General features: G+C 38.3%; 1 protein-coding gene across 5 annotated transcripts in view; it reads right to left on the reverse strand.

The window, feature by feature from the left end:
• Positions 1 to 302: 302 nt before the first annotated feature.
• The window catches only part of ZMYND11 (zinc finger MYND-type containing 11), a 99,318-nt gene continuing 79,235 nt past the window's right edge, over positions 303 to 20,385 (reverse strand). For all 5 annotated transcript variants that reach the window (XM_060782560.2, XM_060782563.2, XM_060782564.2 and 2 more), the window contains 11 exons: positions 17,947 to 18,024; positions 17,195 to 17,287; positions 16,586 to 16,673; positions 14,045 to 14,100; positions 13,405 to 13,482; positions 11,657 to 11,775; positions 8,345 to 8,552; positions 7,827 to 7,895; positions 6,275 to 6,547; positions 5,028 to 5,213; positions 303 to 3,219 (listed from right to left, as the gene is read on the reverse strand). In XM_060782560.2, coding sequence (XP_060638543.1) covers positions 3,097 to 3,219; positions 5,028 to 5,213; positions 6,275 to 6,547; positions 7,827 to 7,895; positions 8,345 to 8,552; positions 11,657 to 11,775; positions 13,405 to 13,482; positions 14,045 to 14,100; positions 16,586 to 16,673; positions 17,195 to 17,287; positions 17,947 to 18,024 — 1,371 coding nt within the window. In that variant the 3' untranslated portion in view covers positions 303 to 3,096. The remainder of the gene's footprint in view (positions 3,220 to 5,027; positions 5,214 to 6,274; positions 6,548 to 7,826; positions 7,896 to 8,344; positions 8,553 to 11,656; positions 11,776 to 13,404; positions 13,483 to 14,044; positions 14,101 to 16,585; positions 16,674 to 17,194; positions 17,288 to 17,946; positions 18,025 to 20,385) is intronic.

Raw genomic sequence — 20,385 nt, forward strand, 5'->3', positions numbered from 1 at the left:
CTTTGATACAGTCTTACCATTACAAAAGGTTCTTTGAAAGCAACCATAAGGCTCATCTGACCCTCTGTGAAAATGAGTTTGACATCCCTAGCCTAAAGAGAAGGAGGTTCATTCTGCTGCAATACGGGTGAATGACATTTTTGTCTGGTTTGAGAGGAGTGGGGATAATGGCCAGAAGGGATTACTTAAGTGTATATAACTAAGACGCATCAATTTGTTTGTTCCATATTTGCTTAAAATGTTACTAAGGTTGGTGTTGGGCTACTAGAGACCAAGAGTAACACAAGACAGATATCGCTTGCTTGCCTTTTCAAATACATTTATTAACCAATGTTAACACATTTAATGACTCTATATATTGCTAGTCAGAGCAGCTTACAAAATGCCAGAATGCATCATAGAACTGGACAGCCACAATGAGTAAATTACAATGTGCATAGTGGCTAAAAGCTCAACACTTTAATATAGCTTTATGATTTGCAGGAAAAATATTTTTAAAATCAAGATTCCTAAAACAATGATATTTCCCCTAAAACTTATACAAAACCAGGCCACAATTTTTTTGTTATCCTTTTGTCGATTTTTACAAAAAACACACAGTTTTCACACTGTAGTAACTCGAAAATGTGCAACCGTGTCAACAGAGACAAAAAAGAAAAAGATCAAAGGAACACGAATCTTACTTTCATGCAGCTATCAGTTAAATATTAGATATCTTGGAATGATTTTACGTCATTTTTTTTAAAAAGAGCTTTCACAAAAAGTTTTGCTTTTTTAGGTTTGGACCAAAGGTTTTTGTTGAGGTTTTTGAAAACTGTAAAAACAATTAAAGGTTATTATTTTTGTTGCAGTTCCTGCAATGGTGATGACTTCCTTCATAGCATAGCAAAGAAACTTAGTTACTCTATTGTCTAAGGCAGTGGTTCTCAAACTGTGCTTGCTTCTCCAGATGTTTTGGACTTCAGCTCCCACAATTCCTAACAGTTGGTAAGATGGCTGGGATTTCTGGGAGCTGAAGTCCAAATCACCTGGAGGAGCAGAATTTGAGAAACACTGTGCTAAGGTGTTATCTCATGACATCAGTTGATGCTCTTAACCAATGTAGCATCTTTCTATGGGCCCAAAAGCATGTGTAAAGCTTGTGTAGAGCTATGTTGGTAACATCTGTCCCATATATGTCAGTGAAAGAAACAAATCTGCCTGGATTTGTATTTGTCTATATAAATATATTTTGCCCACTAGAACGAGCAGCAAAGTGTATGTACCTGAATGAGATCTGTGTGCACATTTTGTATGAAAAGATCGCTAGGTTGGGAATGATGTTACCATCTCTCTATTATGTCTATTTTAAAGTCAGATTATGTGGTCTGAATTCTGGAAAATTATTTTTGAAACTATCCAGTTTGTTATATTTATGATCTGGGTTGTCCTGACAGATCACAAAAGTCTTAATATGAACTTAATCTTCATACGGACCCTGCTAAAATCCAGAGGAAACAGAAAACAGAGAAAGCATTTCCTTCCTCCCAGTTCTTCCATTTCCATAATTTCATTGTGTCTTCGCTTTCAATAAATATCCAAGATCTAAATAAATATTTACAAATTATGCTTCGAACTTGGAAAAAAATTACTAGGCGATTAATGGCCCGTTAATTGAGTCTAAGACCACTTTTTGTTTGAAAGACACCTAAATTGGTGAGAAGCTTTAAAAGAAATTAAAGGTTGGTTAAATAACCTTTACACCTATTATTAAAAAATTGTCTCTGAAGATGGATGCATTTTATATATATAGCTATACATAAAATAAAACAAAAAGGAAAGAAGGAGGGAAATCAGTTTTCAACTATCGATCCATTCCTAGGGGAACGCTTCTTTATCCAGACATTCTGCAAAAGACAGACTTTTTACAAATCACAGCATCTTTAATACAGGAAAAATTAACATGCATTATTCTTCATTCTAAGTATAGAGATGGCAATAACGAATTATTACAGACATAACTGCTTTTGTGAAACTTAAGTGCTCTGCCCTATCCCCCAAATTCAATTAATTTACCATAGAGTAAGCAACGAAGATTATTAATGGTCAATCGAATATCATTTCATATGGTGGGGATTTTGTGGGTGCTATAAGGGGGGGGGGGTTAAGTGTATTTTCCTTTTATGCCTCATCCTCACTGCTTCTCCCTCAATGACTAAATTAAAAACTGGGATTTCCTTTCTTTTTTGGCTTTCTTTTTACAAGCATTCACTGTAGAAGAAGTTTGAAATGTGCAAAAATTTAAAATTTAAATATTTTCTTTCCTAAGATCTGGCTCAGCAAAAGGCCACCCAGTCCCCTGTAGATTTTAACCTTAAGATCAAAGCTAATATCTTTGTTATAAAAAGCTACATATTGAAAAAAAAATTGGTACAATGGGGGAAAAAAAAGTTTCAAGAAAAAAATACGCAGGACTAGAACCTGCGGTGTCAACCCTGTTCCCAAAATTGAATAGTATACCCAGTGGTACAAACCAATAGATAATGCCTTTGAAACAGTAAATTAAGCTGAACAAAACCAGCTCATGCAATTAACAGGTGAGCTTTTCATCCAGGTAGTATGCTTTGTCTTCTTTTCTGAACAGTTTTAAACTTTTTAAAAACTTCTTTTAAAGATCTTAAAACGTTCTTTTTATTATATGTCTTTGTCTCTATGAAACCTAAAAACTCTGCTTTCTTTTTTTTTTAATTTGCCGAAAACACAACAAATTTCCCAGGTAAAACTTGACCAAAATGGAATATGCTCCAATTGAGATTCAAATTGTCTTATTGACAACAAAAAATACATGGAAGGGGGGGGAGAGGAGCAGACAATTTGAGAGGAGCATGAAACAAGACAGAAATCTAACTGTGCAAAAAGTTCTTTACAAAAAAGTGATTTAAAGGCTGGTGCAAAAAGAAAAATAAAAGAAAGGAGGGGGAAACATACAGGGAACGAACTCTATATAAATCTGACCCCTTGGAAACAGACATTAGAAACCAACCAACCAAACGCTCGGAAGCTGCTGCGTCAGAGCGTCGCACAGTCAGGGCGGCCCCTCCGCAGGGCAAGGGACCTTCATCTTTTCCGGCGGCAGGTGCGCTTGTGCTCGGCGTGCCAATGCTCCTGCTGGCACTTGATGGAGCAATAGGACGTGTTCCAGCAGCAGTGATACATGGCCTCCTCTTCACAGTTGTAGCACTGGGGCAACAAAGAAGAGGGGGGGGGAATAAACCAATAGGCCAATGTACACGCCATCTCTGCTCTGCTATTGCTTATTACTGCTCTTAAGGCTTCATGTGCTATTGTTTATTGCCACTCTTATGGCTTCCTCTGATTGTCCCTAAATGGACTTCATGGGCATTCATTTCTTCAACATGGAGCACTTCTACACGAACCACTTAGATCTATTTGAAACTTGTATTGAAGAAAGTGGCTTTGCTGTGTGGCTGATTAGATTGTAAACCCTGGAACCAGCTTGAGCCCTGAATAGCCTCAAACTAGTTCCAGGATCCACAGTATCCACAGTTTGACAGGCACAGAGAGTGCAGGTCTTTTTTTCAACTGGCCCCTTCAGAAGGCGAATATGCACACCAGGAGAATGCTTTGGGTGACTGCACAGCAATTCATATTATGCAGTGCCAATGTCGGCATGCTTTAGTTATTTCATATCAAAAGCATTGTATCAATTAGTATAACCTGTTAAAAATAGGAACACAAATGGCTAAACATCTTTTGACCAAAAATGGGCAACAGCGACCACACTGTCTGTAGCCTCAAACAATTCATCCTCTGTACAAGAGGCAGGATATTGCGGACATGCATACAGATGCGGAGTTGTCTGTTCTTCTCCACAGTCGCACAAGGTGGAGGGTTCTTTTAAGTAGTGACATTTTGCCAGGTTGTCTTTTGATCGGGCCACTAATGCTGATACTCATTAAGGGCTTCATTTCTGGCTGTCCCTTGACTTTATTTGTGTCGGATTACTGGGCCTAAAGCACACTGCAGTGTGCGTCGTTTAACTGCTGCATTTTGAAGAAAGACTGTAGCTACATTAAATAGTCAGTGCAGACGGGGTCACGGTACGGTTCCTGAAATAATTCTATCAAATCCATCTGATGACATTAAGTCAAGATACAGCTTTCACAATGCATATGTAAACTGCTACACCCAGAAGAACTGTATTCTTCTTAGGAAGGGTGTCAGATCTGGCTCTAGGATTTGATTATGATGGCTCACTCATGCACGTCAGTCTTTAGGTAAAAACAAGCACTTATGTGACTATAACAGTGACCGTTCACAAGCTGAAGGCAGACCTGCTCCAATCTGACACAGAAAGGCCTAACCGTCCACAGGATCCCCCGTGTGATTTTTTAATTTTTTATTTTGCAAAATAAGTCCCTGAATATAGCATTTTCTGCACAAAATAATGGCATGTAAATTTTGGGCAGAGATTCTTCTCATGGGATTTTCTGGGCCATATTTATTTATTTATTTATTTATTTATTTTGCTTATATACCGCTGTTCTCAGCCCAGGGGTGAATTTTCCCTGTATATTATGTATTCAACAAGGATAGTCATCACATTTACAGTTAGTGATCTACCAATATTTACTCAAATGTAATGCACATTTTTTTATTTAATTGTTTAGCCAAAATGGAGGTGCACATTACATTCAACAGCACATCACAATCATGTGCCAAATGGTGCTTGTGCTCCTCCATCGGGCTGAGCTTAGCAAACTCTCCAGCCTCGGCCTGAGGGTGGAGCAGCAGCCTCCCCAAGCCATTTCTCCTTTGTCCCCCAGCTGCAAGACGAAGGAGAAATGGCACCCCTTTTCTAAAGAGGGAGAAGGAGCATCATCTTCCACCTGGCAGAAGCGCTGCTTCTCCTTTAGTAAATTCCTTTTTTTTTTTTTTGGTAATATGCACCTCAAAATTAAGGTGCACATTGCATTCAATGGCATATTAGACTCAAGTAAATACAATATATAACAAGCACTGCTTACCCACTGCTTCTTCTTGGTCTGGGAAATAAGCTGTTTGTGTTGGCTGGCTAGCTTCTTGACTTCTTCTAAAAACTCTTCTTTGCACTTCTCCTTTACCTGCTTTGTCTTCCTGTCACTCTCCGTCTGCATATTTGCAACAGCTTTGTTCACAGCCTGCCTTTTCTCCTCCTCCATTTCTGTGCGCAGCTGGAACAAAAGAAGCAGATGAATGAGCATGATGCTTTCTACACTCTTCTTCCAAGTATGACTAGTATGAGTTGCTTTTAGTTATAGTTACTTTATCAATTGCCTTCAGTTACAGAACTGACACCTGTTTAGGCTGAAAAGAAGCCTCCAGCTACCACTTTGAGCTTTCCTAGGCTTCCACCTAGAGTAGTAGGTACTGGAACAAACTCACCATGTAGCTTATTAAGATCAATTTGACTAAAACTTCTAGAGATTTTCTCAGGCTGCACTTTCACTGCAATAAAGGTACCCATCAGATGCACATCAAATGTACAACTGATTTGTGAAACCTGGAATGCAGGTGCACATAGTACCATGGTTTCAGCATCCTGAATGTGTCTGCCGCTGTGGGCATTGCTCCAGTTTTAAAAAGTAACTTTTTCTGGCAGCACATTTTGTAACTCAAGTAAGTGCATTTATGATTTTAGAACTAGATTGAAATTGCAATCTCTTCTAATTGAAAAGACAAGTAGTTGTCATCCTATTAGTGGTATATACGGATGCATATTAATTCTATGTCCACATTTCTGTATTTCTGGCCCCAAGGAGGTTGGTATTTACTTCCTCCCTCTGCAATCCCCATAGTATTGTAACTATATATTCAAAACAAGTTGGAAAACCATTTTAGCAGGCATTGCAACACACATTAAAATCTGGCCATTGTTTCTTCTATATTTTGGACTGGGAGAGTGAAGGTTTGCCTAAGATCACTTCACATATTAGCTAATGAAATGTTTAAACCAGAGGCCTTTCTAGCTCAAGGGTTCACCTTGCACTTCAGATCTCTACATATGCTATTCTCCATTTTGCTTCCCTCCCTCTTTATATAAGGCCACGTCCACAGGATCCAAGACCCTTGCAGCAGAACCACAACTTTCTTGCCAAATGTTCCAGACGTTGCCATCTCTATGTGGAACAGTGATCATGCTCTGAAGTGGAAAGAAAAATGATGATGATGATATAACATTCAGCGAGTTTATATTATTAAGACCATGTTTAAACTGTCACTCATAATCAGTTACCTTCTCAATAGCTTCCCGCATGACTCTTTCAGTCTCCCGCTTATGATCAGCCTTGATTCTTTCTTTGAAATCACTGAAGATTTTGGTGTATTTGTCATGGCACATGTTTTGACACACTCCATCGTTATTGGTCTGGGTGCTGCGATGCAGCATTTTTGGAGAAGAGGCACTTAACTTCTTGGTCTGGGTTGAGACTGAAACTTTTTCAATGGGCTGAGGCATGGCGGGGATTTCCTGGCTTGAACTCACTGCTTCTGTTTCAGGCTCCGGTTCCTAAAAATAAGCAAGAAAATAATGGATAATTTTGACCAATTAAGATGGCCTCAATCTTCTAGGCTTGAGAGAGACTGACAAGGAATGAAATACACTGAAACAAGTTATAAATACATCCTTGGAGTGAAATCCAGCATGGTACAGTGGTTTGAACATTGAACTACAACTCTAGAGACGAGGGTTCAAATCCCCACTTGGCTATGAAATCCACTGGGTGACACAGCTTCTCAGCTTCACAAGAAGGCAATGTCAAATATCTTTTAAACAAATTTTGTCAGAAAAACCTTGTGATAAATTTGCCTTAGAAGTTGAAGGCATAAAATAATAATATCCTTTTAGTGTCACCATAACATAAAATAGCTGGAATGAATCCCAAACAGAGAGCTGAGAAGAGCGGTATACAAATAAAGTAAATAAATAAAGTAAATAAATCAATTCTTAAAGGCTGAGTCAACATTTTGATTCAAAGGGTCTACTCTGTTTAGGATTAGCAACTAAACCACAATCCATTATTAGTGTGTTGCAAGATCATCAAGGAGGACTAGGATTAGGATGCAAAGCACACATATACTGGCTGGGATCCTTTTGGTTTGCTTCAGCAAGAGTAGGCTCATCTAATCAATTGCTGAATTGTGAGCTAACTTGCAGGTAAATCCTACTGATTTAATATTTCTTCTCTAATCAGAAATAGCTATAGAATTTGAGCCTTTGTAATAGAAATGCATTCAATTTACCACCTATATTGTACAGTAATAATAAGGATCACCATCATCCTGTAGAATATACACCAAAGCATATTTGACTTTGGCTCATAGTAATGAGTAACTCTTCAATAGTTTAGTCAAATTTAGTAATTAATAGATCATTTATAAATATGTAGTGTTGCACAACTGATTAAAAACAAAACATTTCCAACTTGTTCAACTGGTTTGGAAGATAGAGTAAGCTTCTATATTCTTACTTCTCACACTTTAGTCCCAAAACTTGTTTCAGATTCTGCTTAAGATGGGAAACCTAGTTAACTATGATTGGCTATGGTACCAGTAATGCAAAAAAAGGGAGGGGGGGTAAGGAGTAATGAGAGTCACAGTTGCTCAGTTGTTAATGCCTACAAATCCAAATGCGCTCTTTTAAAAATGGCCATAACTTCTCCAACATTCACACACTCAATCATAACAAAACATAAAGTGAAATGAGTGGTATGAAAAAGGGATGCCAGTTGTGATCTCTTTCTGCCCTATCCACAAGTGCACACTTCAAATATAATGCTGTTCCTTACTTCCTTTTTGGGTTCCACACTTTGATTACGTCTTCCTTTCTTTGCTCTTGGTTCCTGAGTAACCTTTAGCTAGGGGTATTGATGAAAAAATAATATAGCATTAATTCAAATGTCATAAAATACTAGTTCAGAATTGCAAATAAGTGACACCTATTTAGCCCTTCTTTTAAAAAAATGCAAATTCAAAAATAAATATTTTGCAACATGTAGCTCCAATCCTCAATCAATTTTTTCCTTTCCATTCCTTGCTCAAACTATCAAAATTCTTTTAATGTTAGGATCTCAGCTGCAAGAGGATGGCATGAAAAACTAGCAAATACTTGCATAATTTGAAATTTATCGCTGTCTATTCTGATCATGAAGTATGGGACAGACTCTCTTACAAAATTTGACTATTTACTCCAAATGGAAATAAAGATAGCTCCGGGATTAAGAAAGCAGATTTAATCGCAAGCCTGGGTTTCTGCAAACGCATTACAAGTCTGCCTTGCCAGAACGCCTGGCTTTCCAGAACTTACCTGCTCATTGCTGGTAGAGGAGATGCTGGACTCGGCTTCCTCCTCTCCTTTTTCCTCATTCTTTGATTTCCAGAATCTGCCATCCCGGAGGAAACGTTGATGCAGTTCCAGCTCATCACATGCTTTTTTCCAACCCATGCTGCGCTTTACATGAAGTCTATGTACATTAACTGTGATGTCTTGAATGTTTTCTGAAGGAATCCAGGCCCTGAAGAGTATACATTAAAGGACACACAATTAATGCTACACATAACTTTGCAACAGCTAGACCCGTTCGAATAATAAATTATAAATTACTATATATGCTCGAGTGTAAGCCAACCCGAATATAAGCCGAGGCACCTAATTTTACCACAAAAAACTGGGAAAGCGTATTGACTCGAGTATAGGCCTGGGTGGGAAATGCAGCAGCTACTGGTAAATTTCAAAATAAAAATAGATATGAAGAAAATTATATTAATCGAGGCATCATTAGGTTAAATGTTTTTGAATATTTGCTGTATTTCAAAGAAATACAGTAAACTAGCTCTGTAAGTGAAAAAGTGGGATCAACAAAAACAATATGGTATCAACAATAACTTAATAATAATAATAATAATAATAATAATAATAATACTTCATTTATATCCCACCCTATTCCAACTTAGTAACAGGCAAACATTGCAGAGCTAGATATAGATCTATAATTATATATACTAATTTCACATATGCATTTCCCTCTGAAATGTTTGCAAATCCTCTCTCTATATATGTGCATTTCTTTCCTGCAAGATTTGAAAGCCCTATATATCTATGTTTATATCTATCTAGACATCTCTCTCCATATATGTGTGTGCGCATGCATTTCCCCAGAAATATTTGTAAGCCCTATATTCATATCTATCTAGACATGTCTATATATATTTATGTGTGCATTTCCCCCCTGTAATATTTGCAAGTCCTATATATCTATATTCATATAAAACTATCTAGACATTTCTCTATAATTATAACTATATAAGACTTGCAGACACTTCAGTATGGGAAAATTCATACTGAAAATAATGTATACATATAGATAAAGATATATAAGTACATGGAAATCTCTATATATCTATTATGTATATAGAATTTGCAAAAACTTGTAAACATATAATGGGAACATTCATATATAAAAGTAATGTATAGAGATAGATAGATACAGGTATATAGGTACACTGAGACTGGAAATGCTTTTATAAGATTAATGGATATATATATGGTTTGCAAAGACTTCAGGAGAAACATGCATTTATAGAAATAAAAAATAATCTTGCAAATTTGTAAGATTTGTTATTATTTTAAAAGAGAGAAGGTAATGTTGTTCTTCCTTGGGCCAAAGCTTGTAAATAATATATAGATTTCCCCCCTAGAAATCTTTGCAAGCTCTGTGTTATCTGTATATATCTATATGCATATTCATCTTATATATGCATTTCCCCTGAAATCTTTTGCAAGTCCCTTTTCTGTGTATCTAAATGTATTAACTTTATATGTGCATTTTTGTTCCCTTGGAAGAGTTCACTGGCCTTTGCAAGCCCTACAGATCTATAAATATTTTTTCTTACCCTCCCACCCATGCAATTTTTTTCTTCTTCCTGACTTCCTGACTTGTGGGGGCTCTCCCCCTCCTTTCCCTTTTCAAAACATTCCCTTTGGAAAACAAAACACACTGTTAAGGGAGGAGAGAAATATATCATATATTGCAAGCAATGGCTGGAAACAGCTGTAACAGCGGGGACACCTTGATCATTCCCACCTTGATCCCATTATAAGCTGAGGGAGGCTTTCTCACCCAAAAAGAGAGCTGAAAAACTCAGCTTATCTTTGAGTATATGGTATTCACTGAGGATATACTAGCTGTGGCTAACTATTATAGTTGGATGTCAAACCATGGCTGTAATCCCTTGCTGATTTACACCAGTAAAGAAAAACAGACCACATACGAAACTACTAACATGTACAGTGTAGTTAGGATGGTGAAAAGGATTGTGGTTTCTGGTCTGTGACATCAAAGCAAATTATAGTTTAACAATTTAATCTGATATCCAGTTAATGAATATATATATGGTTTGCAAAGACCTCAGGATAAACATGCATATATAGAAATAAGAAAGAATCTTGCAAATCTTGTTTTTATTGTATTTTAAAGTTAATTGTATTGTTTTAATCTACTGCTGTAAACCGCTCCAAACCAAATTGGGAGTAGCGGTATACAAGTCAAATAAATAAATAAATAAATAAATAAATAAATAAATAAATGAAGTAATGGTGGACAGGAGAGAACACGTGCCCATACAGTACATTAGGTAAAGGTTTCCCTTTGGCTGATTCTGGGAGGTGGTGCTCATCTCCATTTCTAAGCCAAAGATGCCTCCAAGGTCATGTGGCTGGCACGACTGCATGGAGTGCTATTACTTTCTTGTAGAAGTGGTCCTATTGATCTACTCACATTTGCATGTTTCCAAAATACTAGGTTGGCAGAAGCTAGGAGCTCATCCTGCTCCCTGGATTCAAAGTGCCAACCTTTCGGTCAGCAAGTTTGGTCAGCTGAACTTGCGCCACCAGGGGCTCCTTATACAGTACATTACCATTTCCAAATTTAAAAACAAATCGATCCTTTCCTTCCCAGAAACTTCCCAACATACACTTTTTAAGGACAATTATTTGACGCTTGGTTTAAATCTCAAGCACAAAAAGGAAGTATACATGAAAAGTGCTTCCAGGAGGGCTTCCTCTCTATGCACTGTTTCTGCACAATTCACATCTCTTGTTTTGCCTCTTAATATTGCACTGAGTGTGCTTTATTTACCATGAAATAAACCTATCAATGCAGGATGATATGGCTCCCAGATAATATTTTTATGCAGTTCAAGTTTCCACATGCCTAATATGCCCCACAACTATAGATGCCGTTTTTTATACATTCAGAGCACTATATGGGTAAATGAGTTAGGCAGGCCTGTCTCATTCTTTTATTTAAAAGACATTACAGAACATCCCTGTGGCATTTCTGAAAATGAAATCTCCCATGAATCATTTGACATTCTCCACTATGGGCCCTTCAACATAACCCTATATCTCAGAATATCAAGGTAGAAAATCCCACATTATCTGAGTTGAAAGCAAATATTGTGGGATTTTCTGCCTTCATATACTGGGATATAGGGCTGCCCTAAGTCTTCTAAAACCATAAGGAGGGGGGAAGCATCTTCCACAAGATTTTTGTGGTTATTTCATCTAGCACTAAAAGAATTTAATATACTTATCCAATGCTGCTGCATGTGAAAATACCTTTGGTGGTGATGGCCAAAAAAACGAACGTCGACCTGATTGTCTTCTTTCTGCATGACTTTGGCAGGCCAAAATCCAAAACCTTTCATTTTAGCCCAAACCAACTCGTGATTGGGTATCTGAAAGTCAAAGAGGCTTTTTAGAATTCCAGAATTATTTTTAAGGATTACATTCAATCACACAATCAAATGGAATGTATGTATCTATTCATGTCAGGCAATATCCTATAGAGAAATTATAGGAATCCCAATACTAAAGAACCTGATCAGTGCAACAGCAGAGCCGACATTGTATTTTTGTATAGTGTGCTGGTACAATATTAACCGGGACTGTGGCGCAGCTGGCTGGGTGTCAGCTGCATTAAGATCACTAATGACCGAAAGGTCATGAATTTGAAGCCAGCCCGGGTCGCTTCCGGCCAATCTGTGTAGCTTGTTGTCGACCTTTGCAACACGAAAGACAGTTGCATCTGTCAAGCAGGAAATTTAGGTACCACCTATGTGTGGGGAGGCTAATTTAACAAATTTACAAGGCCATAAAAAAATTTCAGCAAAAGCATGCGGGGAATGCGGAAAGTACTTCATCAGTGTATTGTCGAAGGCTTTCATGGCTGGAATCACTAGGTTCTTGTGGGTTTTTCCAGGCTATAGAGCCATGTTCTAGAGGCATTTCTCCTGACGTTTGGCCTGCATCTATGGCAAGCATCCTCAGAGGTAGTGAGGTCTGTTGGATTTAGGACAATGGGTTTATATATCTGTGGAATGGCTGGGGTGGGGCAAAGAGCTTTTCTCTGCTGGAGCTAGGTGTGAATGTTTCAACTGACCACCTTCATTAGCATTTGAAGGCCTGTCTGAGCCTGGGAAATTCTCTTGCTGAGAGGTGTTAAGATGTGCCTGGTTGTTTCCTCTCTGTTGTTTTGCTCAGTTGAAACATTCACACCTAGCTCCAGCAGAGAAAACCTCTTTGCCCCACCCCAGCCATTCCACAGATATATAAACCCATTGTCCTAATTCCAACAGACCTCACTACCTCTGAGGATGCTTGCCATAGATGCAGGCGAAACGTCAGGAGAAATGCCTCTATGGCTCCATAGCCCGGAAAAACCCACAAGAACCTACTTCATCAGTGTTGCAGATGGATGGTGAAGCGACAGCTCCCCTGGTGGCCAGAAAATTGGAATGTTAAATAGCCTCTGTCTGTCTGTCTATATGTGTTGTGTGTCTATGGCATTGAATGTTTGCCATGTATGCGCACATTGTAATCTGCCCTGAGTCCCCTGTGGGGTGAGAAGGGCGGAATATAAATACTGTAAATAAATAAATACTACTCCGTCACTTATAAGTAGACACAGGAAGTCTGAACGCTAGGGGCTTAGTGTGAAATGACAAACTTCAGTATAGTTTATATGAAAGTACCATGTTCTTTATTATCAGCAGAGACTTTGGATGGACTTGTGACACAAACTTTGCTAAAGCCATGATTTTACTGAGGCGTTGATGACCACGTTGTTTGTCTTGTATTGTCTGTCGTGTGTGTTGTGTTTTAATCTAGTTGTCATTGTTATATAAATTGCATTGTAAACCGCATTGAGTCGCCGATTTAGGCTGAAAAATGCGGTATAAAAATAAAGCAAATAAATAAATAAATAAATAAATAAAGCCATTCAGCTTTGTATGTTCTGTTCTTTTATGATAAAGCAAATGTTTCATGTGCATTTAACTGTGATTTGTGTGAATAAGCAAACTTACACAAGGATAGCAGAACCAATTGTCAGGACGTGCATTTGATAAATAAAAGCAGTTCTTGCAGAGCTGAAGTTCATCCAACTATAAAGAGAAACATGTGTCAGACTACATACTTATATTAATCACTAGCTTGGGTACCCGGCGTTGCCCGGGTTATTTTAAAAAGTCATTTTTTATTTTACAAAGTTTGTAAAACTTTGTAAAGTTATAAGTTTGTGGGTGAACTACAACTCACATCATGCAAGTTAACCCCCTGAAACTCTATCAGTAGTTAAAGTTTGTCATAGTCTCAAAACACCACATGGGGCTATCAATAGCTATAAAAATCCAAAAAACAAAACTATGCTGAGCCCTGCTGTAACTTCCCACCATTTCAGAGACCCCCCAAGGCTCTCTCTGGAGCTTGTTTTGAGTTTCTGATAACGTTTTACTACACCATTGTATATAATGGAAAGTCATCATCCATTAATGCTGGTATCCATGAGGCATCTTGGAACCAAACCCCAGTTGATACAGAGGGCTTACTGCATAGCTGCCCAATATTACAACTTACAAGGCCAATGAAACCAGTGGAAGATGGAAAATGATATGTAGTTATGCCAGGCGATACTGCCCACCAACTAACTCACTGGATGTTACTTACCTCATGGCAAGTATCTTTGTAAAGCATCCTGGCTATATCAGCTTGCTCACTCTCTGCTGCAAATTAAAGACACAACAAACTAAATATGCTTAAAATGTTCATACATCAGCAATAAGCAATCTCGTCTTCGTCTGAAGTAAGAAAATCAGAACAGGCTTACTGGTACGAGTTAGACATATTTAGAACAACTGCCTACTTGCTTAGTGATTTCTAATGTGTGTTGCTCAACACTGCTTGAGTTAACTGCATCTGCCATGGCTATGATGTTTATTATGAAAGGCATGTTCCTAAATGTGCATCATTTTGCATATAATAAGGGTCTGTGCCGCAAAAGTTTAGGGCTTCCGCAGTGTGGCTCTTTATTCTGGGAAACACATCATACAGGCACAACAAGCATGACTAGCATGCAGAGTGGTAGACAGCTTTAGTGGGCAAGAGGTATTTGTCTTCCCTTCCACCTATTATGCAGTTTGCCTTGCTAAAGCCATTCAGCTATTAGCTAAGCCCAAAAACATATGCAGTACACTTGCTTTCTCTGCGAGAGACATCCTGTAATTTTGACTATGGAGAGGTTGGTGGAGAGAATTATTTTGCCTGCAAAGTTTTCTGGGCAGAAGGGAAGTTGTGTTGACTTTTATGGCTTTATCCAGAATTAACCATATGGTTTTAGCCAGAGATAATCCCTCACAAAAAAAACAAAAAACAATTTATACTGTTGTGAGACACATCTATGAGGAGACAACACAACAACAGAGTAAAGAAATATGTTTGGATCTAGTTAGAACTCAGGGGAACATTTCCATTTCTATATGCAATACTGTTTTTCAGCAAGATAGAAGTTACTACTAAAAAATGTTGTTGTTCTTTTGTGCAGTCGCTTTCGACTCTTCATGACCTCATGGACCAGTCCACACCAGAGCTCTCTGTTGGTTGTCACCACCCACAACTCCTTCAAGGTCAAGCCAGTCACTTCAAGCATGTCATCCATCCATCTTGCCCTTGGTCATCCCCTCTTTCTTTTTCCTTCCATTTCCCCCAGCATCATTGTCTTCTCTTAGCTTTCCTGTCTTCTCATTATGTGTCCAAAATACTTCATCTTTGCCTCTAATACCCTTCCCTCCAATGAGCAGTCGGGCTTTATTTCCTGAAGTATGGACTGGTTGGATCTTCTCATGGTCCAAGGCACTCTCAGAATTTTCCTCCAACACCACAGTTCAAAAGCATCTATCTTCCTTTTTTCAGCCTTCCCTATGGTCCAGCTCTCACATATGGGGAATACCATTGCTTTTACTAGGCGGATCTTCGTTGCCAGTGTGGTGTCTCTACCCTTCACTATTTTATCGAGATTGGTCATTGCTCTCTTCCCAAAAAGTAATTCTGATTTCCTTGCTGCAATCTGCATCTGCAGCAATCTTTGCACCTAGAAAAACAAAGTCTGTCACTGCCTCCATATTTTCTCCCTCTATTTGCCAGTTGTCAATCAGTCTAGTTGCTATAACCTTGGTTTTTTATGTTTAACTGCAACCCAACTTTTGCGCTTTCTTCTTTAACCTTGATTAGAAGGCTCCTCAGCTCCTCCTTGCTTTCAGCCATCAAAGTGGTATCATCTGCATATCTAAGGTTGTTAATGTTTCTTCCAGAAATTTTAACCCCAGCCTTGCATTCATCATGATGTGTTGAATACGTTGGGTGAGAGTATACAACCCTGCCGTACGTCTTTCTCAATCTTGAACCAGTCTGTTATTCTATGGTCAGTTCTTACTGTTGCTATTTGGTCCTTATACAGATTCCTCAGGAGAAAGACAAGGTGATTTGGTATGCCCATACCACCAAGAACTTGCCACAATTTATTATGATCCACAAAGTCAAAGGCTTTAGAATAGTCAATAAAACAGAAATAGATGTTTTTCTGAAACTCCCTGCCTTTCTCCATTATCCAGCAGATATTGGCAATTTAGTCTCTCGTTCCTCTGCCTTTTCTAAACCCAGCTTGTACATCTATAACCTATTTTACACACTAAGTGTTTTGAAAATGCTTTGGATTTCCTAGCCATGGACTATAAAGTGCAGTTGCAAACCTTAATAAAGGAACTCCTCTTCTGCCCAACCCAGTCATGGGCTTGGGAAGCTTGCACAAGCCACACCAAAGGAGGCCAAACTGCTACAGTGCTGAATTCTGGGAACTCTGGAAACTGAACAGGCTGGGCTATTTTGAATTCCCAAATTCCTCATAGCTGATACTGGGGAGCATTTCTTAGCTCTGTCTTCATGAGCTAGCTCATCAGGAACTTTCTCTCCATCTCAGAGCCCAGACAGCTTCTTCAAACATCTCTTTTCAGGATCTTCTTGAAAATGTCATGGTTTCAAGGGAACTGAAACTTTTGAAACGGTCCCTAAGAATATGCAAGGTCAAACAACTGTATTTCAAAATGCACTATATTTCATCTCATACACTGTCTCTAAAACCTTTTAGATATTACATAAATGTGTGCTTACTTGAGTTTCTGCTAAACACATTAATTCTAAATGATTTCCACTTACCTCCATAAAAAATCACTGTGTTGTGTAGAAGAAGCTGAGCATCTGCTTTGAATTCCTCATAACTCCTGTACTTTCCTTCATTTACTTTCTAAACAGATTTTAATAGAATCATAAAGACAAGCATTAGAGTTGCTAAATAACCACAGTGATATACGTTATCAATCAGTTTGGCATTACAAAAAGTGGAGTTGAGTACAGTACAACAATGGAGAACAGAATTTGGGTTCAGCTTCAGTTTCTAGAACACAATGTAGTACTTCTGGGATAGGTCTCTCTAAGGCAGTGATTCTCAACCTGTGGGTCCCCAGGTGTTTTGGCCTACAACTCCCAGAATTCCCAGCCATTTTACCAGCTGTTAGGATTATTGGGAGTTGAAAGTCAAAACATCTGGTGACCCACAGATTGAGAACCACTGCTCTAAGATAAACCTAGCAGGACTCCTTTTAAAGCTGTTGTGAGTACAAGGCTCCCCAGCATAGATAACAATCTCTGTAGCGCAAAACTGTTCAGGAGAGGACTGTAAGTATTCACTTGGGAACTTCTCTGCCCCAATTCTACAATTATTCTTTTCTAAAGGTAGAAAATAATGTCAAATTATAAGGAACTTACCTCTTGTATAGTTGGGACATCAACAGCTGTGTGCACCAGTCTACGATACATGGGGTGTTTGTTATCTTTGCCTTTTTTGTTTAAATCAATAGCCTAAAAGAAACAACAAAAATAATTCTTATTGAAAAAAGAATGATAAAGCATACAAATCAAAAACAAATCCTAAGATTAAACACAATTATAAATTCATGCAACATTTTATTTCAGCATTTGTCAAGAGGAGCAGCAAGAATGGGATGCTCCTGAAATAGATAGGACACGAATAATAATAGATTTGCATAGAGAATCACATATATAGAAGACTATGGACCATCTGTTAGATACACACACAGTACATCTGAACTACCTGTAGCAGTTCTGAAGAATACATGGTTCTCATCTAACAATAAGCATTCGCCTTATTGAAATTATAACATCTTGCCAAATGAAATGTATTGGAAGGAAGAGGCCTTTTCAACAGGTTGTCAGAGTAAAATCTGTATGCTTCTCTTGAACATTTCCCTTCTGAATTACAAGTTTGACACAGCAGAATTTTTGACACATGCTTTTCATGCAGTTATTTCATTCTATCTCTTGGTGATGGACAAAGAAGAACTCCAGCTGTTCAGGTAGAGAAGAAGAATAAACACATACAAGAAAGGAGCAGATAGAGGAGACCTTGCTGTCTCATCTCCTAATTCAGTCCCAAGTTTAAAGCACTTGGAGAATACCACAAGCTTTTGTAATAAAGAACATGATACTTCAAAACTTACTCGTTCCTTCATTCGGGAGACAATGAAACGTAAATAAGTGCTCATCTCTTGCTTGCTTGTGTTCTTCTTTTTAATGCTCTGAGGAGGAAAAGAATCAGCATTTTAATTCTGGATTTTTGGTCTTCAGTGAATGCATTGAAACTTTACCATAGCAAGTTGTTTAAAAAAACCTCAGTGATAACATTTTAAGCATCACATTAGCACAAGCAACTTTCTAATGTTCTCTTGAAGGATGTAAATGACCTCCATCAAAATAATGTGAAAAGAAACAAACTATTGGATCTGATCAAGTGACATTGTTGGACCAGAACTCCCCCCCCCCAAACATGAACAAAGCTTAATATATCTTAAACCCAAAAGCAATTGAAAGGAACTCCAGGGAGAATTTTGTAACTGGACATGATATAATGACACGTTCGAATAACATCCTTAGAGTGCTATCTTTCTCATTTCAAAATGCAATTAACTTAGATAGAAGTTCAATATGGGGTTTATATCTATGCAAACATATTTAGTACTGGCATGTTAATAAGCCAAGACTTTTTAAAAAAAGACTATGTGCTGCACTTAAGACAAATAACGCTGTACAGATGATAGCACCAGAATGCATTCATCCTCCCTCTATTCATCTATATTCCTTCTAAGACCTGCAGATTACAGGAGGGGAAGGGAACCTCCCCTCTCCCATTTTCACTGGATACTGGCCAATATTCTTCAGGTGTATAACCCTAGGCAAGTTGCAGGAAGGAAAGCAAACTGCTGAAGCATTCAGGGCAGAGATAAGCAACTTCACCAAGTCTAGGCAAGTCCAGGGTTGCATGGAATGCCAAAAGGATATCCACATCTAGTTCTGAAAATCAGCTTTTAAAAATGTTAAACAGCATACTGACACCTAATTAAAAAGTGAGTTATGAAGAGGCTTTCAGGAAAGCAAATCCATCCAACTTTGGGGAGGGGCAGATAAAAAGCATTTCAACAGCATGTGGATAGGAGGGTCTGCAAAAACAGCACTGAGCCCCAGAGCCACGTTTTTCCTACTACAAGAACTCTGACAACAATGGAAAAGGCAAGAGGCTGAGCAACATCAAATGGCAGTTCCTTCATGCTGTTGTAAAGAAGTTTTCAGTTGTCCCTGTCAATAGAAGTGTGGCAGAAAGGTCTCAAAGGTCTTGTGCATATTTTTCTAGCGAGCAAATGTGATTAAAGCTTGCCTTGACAGTAGTTTGCTAACATTCCTATTAATCACAGACATGAAAAGCTAGCATATATGGGATGACAGATTGAAAGACAGTCACAGAAAAAAACTGAAAGCTGTTAAATCAAAATTTTAATGGACAGGAACCAGTGTTGCAAAAACTTTCTGCTTTTGTCAGGGAGAAGAAACCACTATGTGAGAAATATTTCAAGTACACAGTACCTCAGAAATGAGAAGAGGATTTCAACATGGATTTCTCAAAAAACAAGTCATGCCTGACTAATCATATTTCTTTTTTCATAGGGTTACAAGCTTGGTAGATGCAGGGAAAGCTGTGGATGTAGCATATCTTGATTTCAGTAAGGCCTTTGACAAGTTTCCCCACGATCTTCTTGCAAACAAACTAGTAAAATGTGGGTGAGGGAATACTATTAGGTGGATGTGTAATTGGTTAAGCGACCGAACCCAAAGGGTGCTCACCAATGGTTCCTCTTCACCCTAAAAAGAAGTGACTAGTGGGGTGCCATAAAGAGGATTCTGTCCTGAACCCAGTACTGGGCAACATCTTTATTAATGACCTGAATGAAGGTTTGGAGGGTGTGCTTATCAAGTTTGCAGTTGACACCAAATTGGGAGAGATAGCTAATACTCCAGAAGACAGGATCAGAATTCAAAATGACTTCAACAGATTAGAGAGCTGGGCTGAAACTAACAACATAAATTTCAACAAGGAGAATTATAGGATACTACACCTAGACAGAAAAAAATGAAATGCAAAGATACAGGAAGGGTGATTCCTGGCTTGACAACGGTCCATGTGAAAGAGATATTGGAAGTCTTACTTGACAATAAGTTGAACATGAGCCAACAGTGTGATAAAGTAGCTAAAATAAATCAATGAGATTTTGGGCTACGTCAAAAGGAGTATAGTGCCTTGATCAAGGGAAGTCATGGTGCCTCTCTATTATGCTTTGGGGTCTGACCTCACCTAAAATACTGTGTCCAATTCTGGGCACCATAGTTCAAAAGAGGTATTCACAAGCTGGAAGGTGTCTAGAGGAAGGCAACAAAAATATCAAAGGTCTGGAGACCATGCTCTATGAGGAGTGGCTTAAAGAGCTGGGTATGTTTAGCCTGCAGAAGAGAAGGTTGAGAGGATACCTGATAGAAATGTATAAATATTTGAAATGATGTCATAAGGAAGAGGAAGCAGGCTTATTTTCTGCTGCCCTAGAGTCTAGGAC

This window comes from Anolis sagrei, chromosome 6 (assembly GCF_037176765.1).
Source record: "Anolis sagrei isolate rAnoSag1 chromosome 6, rAnoSag1.mat, whole genome shotgun sequence".
In the NCBI taxonomy this organism is placed as follows: Eukaryota; Metazoa; Chordata; class Lepidosauria; order Squamata; family Dactyloidae; genus Anolis; species Anolis sagrei.